At 48.9% G+C, this 11,842-nt stretch overlaps 1 protein-coding gene across 1 annotated transcript in view; it reads right to left on the reverse strand.

The window, feature by feature from the left end:
* Positions 1–459: 459 nt before the first annotated feature.
* Positions 460–11,842, reverse strand: part of CD81 (CD81 molecule) — a 30,212-nt gene continuing 18,829 nt past the window's right edge. The window contains exons 4-8 of the mRNA XM_014959932.1: positions 9,579–9,653; positions 6,732–6,839; positions 5,718–5,819; positions 5,301–5,390; positions 460–4,665 (exon numbers count right to left, since the gene is read on the reverse strand). Of these exons, the coding sequence (XP_014815418.1) occupies positions 4,603–4,665; positions 5,301–5,390; positions 5,718–5,819; positions 6,732–6,839; positions 9,579–9,653 (438 nt within the window). The 3' untranslated portion in view covers positions 460–4,602. The remainder of the gene's footprint in view (positions 4,666–5,300; positions 5,391–5,717; positions 5,820–6,731; positions 6,840–9,578; positions 9,654–11,842) is intronic.

Consider the following 11,842-nt stretch of genomic DNA (forward strand, 5'->3'; position numbering starts at 1 on the left):
CAAAGAGAGGGGCCCAGGTCTGGCCAAGGAAGGTTTAAGGTCCCAGCTCTGCTCCCAGGCTGAGGTCCCAAGGCACACGCTCTGGATGCCAAACACTCCCCGTGCTTTGCCAGTTTGTTTCCACTATCGTTTCTCCCCCTCTGGAACACCAGCCTGAGTCTGACGGTGACTCACATCAGCTTAATCCTAGCTCCAGAGAGGCAGGAATAATTTTATCCCCATCTGGAGCAACAACACAGCACCACAATCCAAATGTTTTAAGGCATGAAACAAAGAGCATCGCGTTCATGGGAAACCACCTAGAGGGTCAGCTAAGGACTGCATTCCCTGCAGCCTGAATTTTGCTTGAACACAAGAACAAGACAACCCTGTTCCCTTGGAAGACATGGCAGAAATCTGTACGTGATGGAAAGAAACGAGATCTGACAACACATCATTAAAAATCCACTAACAAGGAGGTTTGCTTTCTTTTCTTTATTGTTTTTAAATATAACTTTTTTTTTTATTCTTTCCAGAAGTCATTATGTCCGACTCCATTAACATTCAGGTAAACAAGTGAAAGAACAACAGATGGGCATGATCTTGTAGCACGGGCACAGCCGCCGGGAGCAGGGCTGGCCTTTGCAGGAGCTGAACATGGCTCTCCCTCGCCCAGCATTCCCTCCCTCGCCCAGCATTCCCTCCCTCTCCGTGTCGGCACGGGCAACGGCTGGCAGCCACCACAGGACCCCCCTGCTTCAAAACCAGCAAGGAGGCCGAGGGAGGGCAGAGAAAGGCAGGCAGCCATGGGATCACAGCACTTGGCCTCCCCCCTCACTCTCCCCTGATGGTGCGGAGGGGGTAGGTGATGGAAACAGCAGTGGCATCACCAGACCAGCTGCAAAAATCAGACCAGCCCCAGGCCAGATGGCAGCAGAGGGCATTTCAGGCCATTTTCGGCCTGATTTAGGAGAAGCCCCTCGAGCGTGCATGGTACTGCCACCCCAGCCCCCTGAATTTCAGCACAGGGAAAATCTCCCTATTTTGCAATTCACATTGGCTCCCCCACAGCCGTGCCCGCCCTTCCCTTGAGGGGGGACACAATTGCAGCCACCGTTGCTGCCGGCAAGCAGCCCCCTTGCCTTCCCTCAGCACCATTCTGGATGCGTCCCCAGCCTGCCCGCAGGCCCCCCTCCCGGGGGCTGGAAAAACCCATGCTGTTGAAGCCTGGTTCACAAAGCATCCTGGTGTTAAGGTTAACTGGTTGTAAAACTGCAGCAGTTCATCACACTATGCACACTATGAGAAATGTTTATTAAATTGATTTTTGTTTCATTTCTTTTTAAAAAAAAAAAAAAGGCAGAAAGAAGTTAAACACACTGCTTTGTGGCATGCTCCACAGTATGAAAAAAATCCCAAGCATTCAGTTAAGCTGTCAGGGGCTCTGTTTGACCTTTCCATGTGGTCTTTGAACTTAGACCTGGACAGTTGACTCTCCTCATCCTCACCAGCCTCCCTCCTCCTCCCTGCCCCAGCTGATAACTGTTTTCTCAGCTGTCAGTTGCTCCAGGAGGATACTTCATCCTTGGTTTGGTTTTTGGGGGTGTGGAGGGGAGCAAGATGGGGCCCCATGTTGCACACACAAGTGTGCAGGTATGCAGGAGAGGGTCTGAGGCAGGGCAGGGGTCCTACCTAATGGGTTTTCTTCCCCTTCACCTCAACTGAGCACCTGGTAGAAGAGCCCTGTTGCTTTTGGATCCTAAGTGCCTACAGCAGGGCGAGTCCCCTCTGCCCTTCACAGCTCCCTCTCCAGTTTGTTTTAACTCAGGTTAAACTCCTCTTTCACAGGAGGCCAGACTAGACAAGACCCAAGTGGGTAGTTTTTTCTGTGAGGGTTTCTTAGCTATTTCATCATTCTTAAGAGTGACAGCTCCTCTCTTCTCCCAGGACTGACCCCTCCTGATGACAACACGGGGACCCTCAGCTGGTAACTCTAAAAAATGCATTAACTTCTCACTGCAGAACCCCTTCTGCCCCCTTCCATGACCTTCCCAGCTGATGGCCCTTCCCCTCCTGCAGCACCTTTCCTGCAGCAGCTGCAGGGGTGGGTGGCAGCTCAGAAAGCTGCCTTCGGAGCTCCCCACGGTGACAAGCCACCTCTGAAATGAGCCAGAGAGCAAACGGCAGCCCATGCAGGACACGGTCTGCACAGATGTCCTGCCCTTCTTCCTCCCACAGCTCAGACTCCCTCTCCATATACCACTTTCTCCCAATTGTTCCTGCCTGGGACAACCCAGACCCCTAAAGATACAATGCCCAAGGACACACCTGACCTGCATCGACACCCAGCCTGTCTTCAAACAGAGCTCCAGCGACATACACAGCATCAACTGAATACTGAACAATATCAAAAATACGGTATAAGGAAAGAAAACAGAACTGAAATGCTTAATGGCATATTTATACACATTTATCAACAGTCAACAAAAAAGGCGGCAAGTTACACATCCATTCTGTATGCTAACAATCCCGATGCACATATATGTAAACACACATGCTTGGTTGATGCATATACATAAAGCCACATAACAGAGTAGATGACCTGAAGGAGCTACGCTGGGAGCAGGGGAAGGGGTTACCCACTGCAAAACCTCCTCTCGTTCTCCATGTGCACAACGTGGACATTCAGGGCAGTGTTGCTTTAAGGCTATTTCTAAGGCTGAATCTTTTCTTGTCCAACCCTCACTACGAAGTTCTGTTGAAGCACTTCCTCCTCTTACCCAGCACAACTTGATATATATATATATATTTATGTATATACTTTTTAAAGGCCCTATATACTAGAAGGCAGGAAGAGGAAAGGGGGGGAGTGGAAAGGGGGAAAAGCCTCCAAATGGATCAGTTTGCCCCAGTGCAGGAATTTCCTATCCCGTGGTGGCAAAGGCCATGGCAGCCACACGCAGTGGACAAGGTACTATTTTAAAATGATCACAGGTCTCCCTCTCTATCCGATCTGAAGCTCTTTGTTGCAATGAACGGGGAGTGTAATACTTTAAGAAACAGAAACATTCCTGAAGTGGGGAAGGTGATCGCTAGTTTCAACTCCTCCCCTTACCTGCTTCCAGGTGGCAAAGAGCTGAGAGACTATCATTTCCAGCTCAAGTGCCCATACGGCTAAGGAAAAGGCTTTGCTTAAAAATATATATCTATAGAACTATACATATAGATCATCTTTTTAGAGACACTCTGATTTTATTACATAGCTCCTGGGTCACTCTCCCCCTCTATCTACATAGTAACACAGTGGCACACAACAGAAGCCACACATCAAATTAGGAATCAAAGCTTACCAGGTCACAAGAAAGTGTTTCAACTGGTGTGATCTAAAAACCTGAATTCCTTTGCTTTAATAAGCTGATCTCCTGCCGTTGATGTAACTGGAAATGGAAGGTCTTAAAAATAAACTTTTTTTTTTCAAAATCAGGTTATGAAAATTTCCCAGCAGTGTTACAGTGCATGACAATATGCTAAAAGTAAGGAAAATTTCATTGAACAAGAGAGTGATGCAACAATGAAATTTTAAGCATGTATGCATATGGCTGGGAACCCCCAAGCATCATCCTGCAATACATAAATGCAGGATTTCTATGGTTAAGAACTCTTTTTTTTTTTTTAAGTTTTATTCTTTTTTCCAACATCATTTGTATGCAAGCATTAGCTTAACAGTGGAAACTTAGCACAGAACTAGACTCTCCCAAAAACATGTCTATAAAGAAACACTGAAGGAGGTTTAAAAAGTGACTTAATTTTCAGGTTGTTACACTTGAAAAACTGGAACTAAAATTCACGCCCTTAACGTAACCAATCGAGGGAAACAAGCCAATTTATAGTTACAGCCCCAAGAAAAAAACCCCTCAAAAACAAAAAGCCAAAAACATCTCCACTCTTCAGAGTGTAAAATAAGTCTAAGCGTGACTCCTACTGAGGATTGACCTATCGATGCAAACAGGTCAGAGAGGAACAACGTGCTGGCGTTGCCCCAAGGACACATCGCGCCCAGGCAATGGGGGTTGTTTCCTCTTCCCCAGGCTTCAGGCAGTCTGCCAGGCTTCCCTACAGACAGCTTGGAAAAGCCAGGGAGTCGGGGTTATGGTAGGAAAAGATGAGTACAAATGAACAAAAATGCTAAATCCTGCTTCAGCATCCAAATACGTATATAAAAAAGGTTGGTGTTCAAAAAAGAGAGTAAAAACCAAGGCAAAGTTTTCTGCTAAAAGGCTGCAGCCTTCTCCTCTGTACATCTTCCACCAATGTTATTTCTGAGTTACGGGGGGTGGGGAAGGGGGAGGAAGGACTCGATTTCCTGCTACAGCAGCTTTCCCCATCACACAAAACTGATGTGTAACTAACTCAGCCACAAGGATAACGGGAAAGTTTTATTTATTAAAAAAAAAAAAGTACTTCAAAATAAAAATGATAAGTACTGTATGGTAATATTGGAAGTATTTATATACATAGTTTTCTTTGTCTTTTGTTGAAATGTCTCCTGGTCACTTGGTGGCACTTGGGGCACTCTAGCGCCGTCTGCCCTGCTCCCCCCTTCCCCTCCCCAGCTCTCACGGCTCAGTAGACGGAGCTGTTCCTTATGCCACAGCACAGCACCATGCTCAGGATCATTTCGAAGATCTGTTGGGAGACACAGCGGCACCAGTGAGGCACTGACCAGTATGATGTGGGAGCCCATCCCGTCCTGAGGTCCTCCACCCCACATAAACACTCTCGCATCTGAGATAAGGGCAGAGATGCTGTGGTTTTGCTGCTATTTTCATTCAAATGTGGCCGATTTCAGATAAAATTATATTCTCCCCTCTCTTGCTGGCAGCAGTGATGATCCATCGAAAGCCCTGTGGCTGCCAGCTACGCAGCAAACACTTTGAGATCCCTCTGGCATTACACCCTCTGCTCACCGGGAAGCAGACACACCATGGCAAAGCAAGTTAATCCCTTCCCACTGCAGATCCCATTGACAAAACAAAACACAGTGGCCTGAGAAACAAGCGTTTTTGGAGGCAGTGAGGAGGCTCGACTGTGCTCTGCCCTTCTGGATGGGGCTGTAGGTGCCCCTGCTCTACCGCGCTTGCCAGGCACTGCCCTAACTTCCTGACCCCCTGGGGAACAGTGAAGCCCACGGTCTCACCACATAAGCCACAAGGGCATCCGGAGGAAAGGGACAGATCCATCCCAGGTGGAACAGAACCAGGGCACCCTGAGGTGACTTCTCCCCTTCCCACAACAGCAGGGCACCTTGCAGTCACACTTACCATGATCACAGCGACCACGATGGCAGCGATACCGATCAGGTACAGCTTTCCGGAGAACAGCTCATCAATTTTTTTGTGGCAGCTGGAGGCCTGAAGCAGAGAAGCATGCTGGTCAGAGAGCCTGCTATCCCCTTGCCCCCCCCCGACACCCAGAAAGGCAGCTCTGCTTCCCCCGTTGCACTCATGTTCCTGGGGCCTGCTTGTAGAACTTCACACCAGCCTTCGCCCCTCCATGCCTGCCAGCCCCTTAAGCAGGGACAGAGAAGGAAACACTGATAGAACCTCTAGTACCCCTCAGTACCACCCCAAATAAATGAAATCTCTATCTTATCTAATTCCAAATAAATCCCCAAATTACCCTGGAAGCCCCGCGTTTCCCCGTGAGAGCTATGCAGAGCAGAAAGCAGACATGCCTACCTCGAAAACAGTTTTCAGCAAGGAGTCCTTCTTCGGGCAGAGGTCCTCTCTCCACAGAGGAGTGACAGCTGCTATTGCATTATCGGGACCACAGCAGTCCAGCTACATGGAAAGAGGGGAAAAAAAAAAAATCCAACAACACAACAAAAACCCAGTGTCAGCAGACAGCAAACACGTGCAATGCTCTCCCCACCATTAAACACCCTTGAAACAACCCGAGATCGAGGAGGCATCTTGGAGGGGGAAACAAGGGAGGGGAAATAACTCTCCAAATTAGATTTTTTTCTTTCCACACAATGCAGCTGCTTCCTACAATAATCCCAGGCAGGTCTGGCATTGGTATCCTGAAGGGGACTGAACCCAACTCACTCTAGAGATTTTTTTTCCTGCTGAGCAGAGGAAGTACTAGGATTAGTTCCTCAGAGCAACATTTTCCTTCCATTGAGTTTTACTTAATCAGGAGTGCTGAGTTAAATGAAAAGCAACTTAATTAGAGCTGGGGCAGGACTTCCCAGCACAGTGCAAAGGATAAAATATTGAAGAGGGTGCAACTCTGTGACATATAAGAACATCAAACTTGACAGCCTAAGATCTGAATGTAGCATTATCTGCTTTACAGCCTACTTTTTCCATTCATTTTCCTGACCCGCATTCTCATTTCCTTTGGCTGCAAGAAGCTCCTATGTAAAGGAGATTTCTACATACAGCTTGGCAAGCAGGCAGCAAAATCCCAGTACTGAGAACACATTTGATCCAGCTCGCTCCTAAGCATCAAAAAACCCAGCGTTGCCTTCATTCCCTGCCAGAGGACTTGTAGTTCAACGTCCTGCCTCTGCCTCGGTGGGGAGATCAGTCTGCGCAGTGACAGTCGTTCCTCCCCACTTACCCACTCACAAACCACAGGTAGAAGTTGGGTGCAACTCACAGCACGCAGGATCCTACCCGCCAAGGGGTTGTTTTGGCCAACTGCACGTAGCCTAAGCAGAGCGTGCAGCAAGACCAGGAACATCTTACCGTTTCATGGAAGGTCTTCACTACAGCTCTCCCGTTGTTCGTCTCTGACTCCGCCATGAGCGCTTGTTGAAACGCTTGATCATAGAACTGCTTCACATCTTTGGCTATCTAGGAAAGAGGGGAAAAACTCCCTTTCAGCTAGAGGAGAAGGAAGCCCACCAAGCAGACGTGCCTGAAGGGGACAGGTTCCCTCTAACTGCACTCACAGGTAGGTGAGCAGTTTTTAAATAGATTTGGAGCCTGTTTATTTGCACAGGTGCATGAAAAAAGGTTTGCATTTCATAGGGCTCAAGACCCTCCAGCCATAGTGTGTCAAGAGTAGCAAATACTAAGAACCTCATCTACCAGCAAGCAGGTTCCAGCCAATGCTATCTAAGTGCTCTACTAGCTCTCTCTAGCAGGCCGACACCCAAGCCCCAGAAGGTGAACCCCAAGTTCTGAGGTAGCCTTCAGCCTGTGTGGATTTGGCTCTTGGGCTCAGGAATGCAGATATGGCTTGTCCTGAACCACCTGACCCATGGAGACAAAGCAAGCAGGCAACATGTTTCCCACCAAGGCTGCAGAGGTGGGACATGCTGGGCAAGTCAGGAGAAGGTGGGATGCACAAGCAGGGCCATCTGCAGGTACGCGCACTGCGGCTTACTGTTGGGCTTGGGGTGGGGGAGCAGGAATTTGGGAAAGATTACACACTAAAGCCTAGTGAGGGGGCTCTTTTGGGTCAGGAAGCTTTGGTGCCTTTAGATGGATGTCAGACTCTGGCAGGGTCTCTCCCTGGAGCTAGGCACCCCAGTCCTGTAAATGGTTATATGAGAAGTCTCACCCGTACTCTAGCCCTGCTATCTGGACTGGTAAACTGCAGCCACCAATGGGGAGTCTGCTCCACAATGCAAAAAAACCCTCATTTTCAGGGAAACTGGCCTTGTGGCTTCTCCTCAATAATTTGGGAGAGACAAATGAAAGGAGGACACACAAGAAAAGGAAAAGAAAAAAAATACGAGCAAGTATGAAAGGGAAGACACTTTCTAGACTGCCTGCTCTTGGCTGTGCAGGCTGGATTAGCACACAAGAAACTACAGCAAAAAGGAGCCTGATCTCAATCAATTATCCCAGCGTCTCTCTGTCGCTGTTTAAAAAACAAGTGTGCTATGGAGGGTGATGTTCTCTGATCAAACCGTTTGATTCTGGTATGCAGAAAAAAAAAAAAATAAAAATCCGACCTCTTGCCATCCTATATCTAAAGCATCTCCAAGAAGGCAGGCTGAGGGAGAGACTGCCTCCAGCTACGTGCAACAGCATCCTGTGCCTGCTTCATAGGAGATGACTGTCCCCCCAAGGGGCTGCAAACCCAGGTGGAATGGTGTCCCCACCATGAGTGGCTCTCCGTGGCTGGGATCATTCAGCGCTCTCCTCCCAGCCTGCATCACCCCTGAGATGCCCCCCACAGAGGCAAGGAGAAGCAAGCTGCCTGCCTTGGGGGTGGGGATTTCCAAACAGCCCATTCATCACTAAGTCTGCAAGAGCAACTGAGGCCAACAGGCTGCCACCGTTCATTTTAAACTGCAAAATTAATTTTAAGTGGCTAAGGTCATCGCTCTTGTATTAGCAAATCCTTAACTTTATGCTTTATGCTCTAATGGCCAAGAGCATGGAGAGCAACAGCCTTCTCTCCTTACTCAGGCTTCACTTCTTTTGGTGTCAGTTCAGTCGCACATCTTGCACTCTTCAGGATTCACAAACTAACATCTGCAAGAGGCACAGCTCCTCCACAAAGGTTAATTAGCTCACCGAAGTTGCTAGGAAACAGCACCCTGCCTGCATAATAATATGTTTAGCCACGGAAGAGTTTGTTCCGATGAAGTCATGCTCTCTCCAATGAATGACTACAAGGGTGTTCCCATTCACGGCCGAGCTGGTCATCTGTGGCCTACATGCATGTGAAAGCTGAGCAGGCCACCACCTACTTACGCAGCTGGCTTACACCTCTTAGTAAACACATGTCCTACACTGCCAGAGAGTCTAACCTTGGCTTTGAGCACAAGCGGTCCCCTTCTCTCCTCCAAACACTCAATGGTGGAGTGATGGACACTCAGCCCTCTGCTTGCTGTGCCATGGCTGTGGTTCCCATGCAGTGACAGTTTTGCTCTTTGACACCAAACTTTGCGTGCGTGCGAGCACGTGTGACCATAACGAAGGGAAGGTGAGCAAGAAAGGGAAGGTGAAAAGCTGCAATTTTCAGTCCTACCCTTTATCTATCCCCCTCCAGCTATAGGACCTCAACTGAGCAGTCCCCAGCATGGTGCCTGGGACAGAGAGATGGCTTCTACCCCTTGCGTGCACAGCATATTGATCAGCAGCAGGGTCAGTCCTGGCAGACGAACAGCCCGAAGTGAGTTATATGATACTGGCAAAGAGCAGGAAGCATTAAGCAATCCCGTCAACGCAGGCTCTCCCCGTACGGTATTCCCTCCCCTCAGGGCTGCGTGGCTGGGTTTGCTCTTTGGCACCTAGGATGTGCAGATGGCTTCCCTTCACGACTTCATCTATGAATGAGGTCACACAGTGACTGACTGTGGCAGCAAGAGGACACCCAAGTGAGACAGAGCTATTTTTATTCCAGATCTTGCACTATATACCGTATGGGGCAGCTGTTACCATTAAGTGCTCACATTTATAGTTCATCAGCCTGGCCAAAAGGAGTTAGGTGACCTGCCCGGATCACACCACTAATCCAAGCCCCCACGACTCAGTCTGGGAGCAGCTCACAAGCAAAACACCTCATGCCGGGATCTGCTGTGGTTCTACCCCAGCCTCTCAGTCCCACAAGTGCAGGTTTGGGAGTCATCTTACTTGGTCTTTGTTGACAAATCCCCAAATTCCAGCCGCAACTTCACAGGCGAACAGGATCACCAGGCAAGTGAAGAACTGCAAAGACAAATCAAGAGAGGGACAATTAACATACCTGACTACAAGCAAAACCAGCAATTAAGCGGGCAGAGGTGTGGAGCAGCACTTCTACTGATGGAGGAGATCAGAGCAAGGCTTCACCTGGCTGCAGTTTATCTCTCATACACACACTTAGCCCAAACACATTTTCCTATAACTCACTGGATGCTACCCCATGTCCAGACCTCCCGCTGGGATGGTGGAGCCGGGATCAGCACAGCCTTTCCCACAGAGGGACTGGTAGGAACGAGGATGCCCTGTACACCACAAGACGCATTGCTCCTCTTCATGTGGCTGCAGGACTATCCAGATGAGCTTCTTGCTCTACCACAGATGCTCCAAAGATGGGAATTGCCAGTTCAGGGTTAAAAGCACATTTCAGCTGCTGAGGAGCTGCAGGGCGTCAGGGTGTGATTTATGGCCAGCTCTCTTGGCATCCACAGCCCTGCAAGGCTACTGCAGTTTTTTGCATAAATATTAACACTGATGTTTTCCCACAGTCCCACCCTCTTTGTGCAATTCCAGCACTCCTCCCTGCCATCCCCCCAAAGCCTCCCTCCATCCTTTTGTTTAGATCTTGGGAACGCATTGTGACAGTTGATCCGTTAGACTGGGAATGGGAAGCTGTAAAGCTCATACATCAGAGTCAAGTGAGAGGGCACGTACAGCCAACTTTACCTCCATGACAACATCACCCTCAGTGACTTCTTCCTGGGAAAAGCCCGAGATCGGGAGAGTTGCCATGGAAGTAAAGAAGCAAGAGAGGCGAATGCAGTCAGGGGAAGACAAAATCACAGTATGGGGTGGGACAACAGCCCCTGGATTCTGGGCAATCTCTGTTCCAGACACATTCAGGACATTTTCTTCAACAACAGAGGAAATGAGAATTTCCAGAATGACCTGACTTTCATGTGGGAGAGCAAAGAGTTATCAGCAAAATGCAAACAGGACTATTGACTTGACAGCAGGAAAGGACTTCCAACATCCTTGTCTAATTCCCAAACAACCAACTTCTGTTTAAACACCTGTCCAGTTCCCAAACAACCAACTCCTATTCAAACACCTATCTATTCCTTTGGGGACTGGGTCCCACATATCCCCCAGGATCCTTAAATTGTGGGTGTGATGCCACTGTAATTCTCTAATTAAGCACTAGGGCTCACTCTTGCAGTGGTTACCTTCCAGTGAAGGATGGCTCATTTATCCCAGATTTGGAGGTAGAACTTCCCACAGACTCGGTTCTCTGAGCTGGCTACAAAACACCAGAGATGCAGCTGGATGCTATGGGAACACCGTGATGTTCCTGGCTGGGTGGTTGGATGTGCCCCAGTCCCTTCCCAGGGAGCAGAGCCCTCTCCATGCCGAGCGGCTCCATACTGCTTTCTTCAGGTCTCACCACCCAGCTTCCCTGCTGCCTTCAGCACGAGATTTTGATAGTGTGGAAGTTCCTGGTACTTTCCCCTCTTACAATAAACTTACAGGAACTCCATCAGCTGGCTGCAGGAGAGGGGAGAGCAGCTGCTTCCCTGCAACACCCTAAGGATGTTGCCTGGAAATGTCCTTGGAGCACGGTGGGAGCCTTGGCCAGCAGAAAGAGTCATCGCGAGGTGCCCCGAGCCTTCTCTTGGCAAGCCAAGGTGCGAGCAAACCCAGGCAGCACACAGCAGCTAGAGTTGCTAATTTCAGCCAAAGCAGCCGGTTTCACTGTCGGGCCTCAGGTACTTTGTACCATCTGCCCTTCTAATCCTCTTTCCAACTTCAAGAGGGAGTGAGGGGTAATTCAGGTTCTGTAATCACTCGTGTTAACAAAAAAAAATAATCCAAAGCTGCCAGACCTTGCTACAAGAACCCCTGTCAGATTTGTGCACCGGCTCCTCCTTTTCTCAGCAGCAGTGGTAATGCCTGCAAACTCCTGCAGTAGCTCTCATCCACCGACGTTCAGAAGGGTGAACGAGAAAGGCTTTCTTTATAAAAGCTGGGGAGAATCACCCCCTTCTTATTGGGAAACAGAAGTAACAAGAAGTGAAGCCATCTCTGAGAGTGAGGGAAAGCAGCTCCATTTCCTTCTGTCCCAGTTGAATCCACATCTATGGGTCACTACACCACCAAGAATCTTCCAGCCCAACAAAGCCAAGTGCTGGAAAGCCCTTCCAAGTTTTTTTTTTTTA

This window comes from Calidris pugnax, unplaced genomic scaffold, assembly GCF_001431845.1.
Source record: "Calidris pugnax isolate Ruff unplaced genomic scaffold, ASM143184v1 scaffold435, whole genome shotgun sequence".
In the NCBI taxonomy this organism is placed as follows: Eukaryota; Metazoa; Chordata; class Aves; order Charadriiformes; family Scolopacidae; genus Calidris; species Calidris pugnax.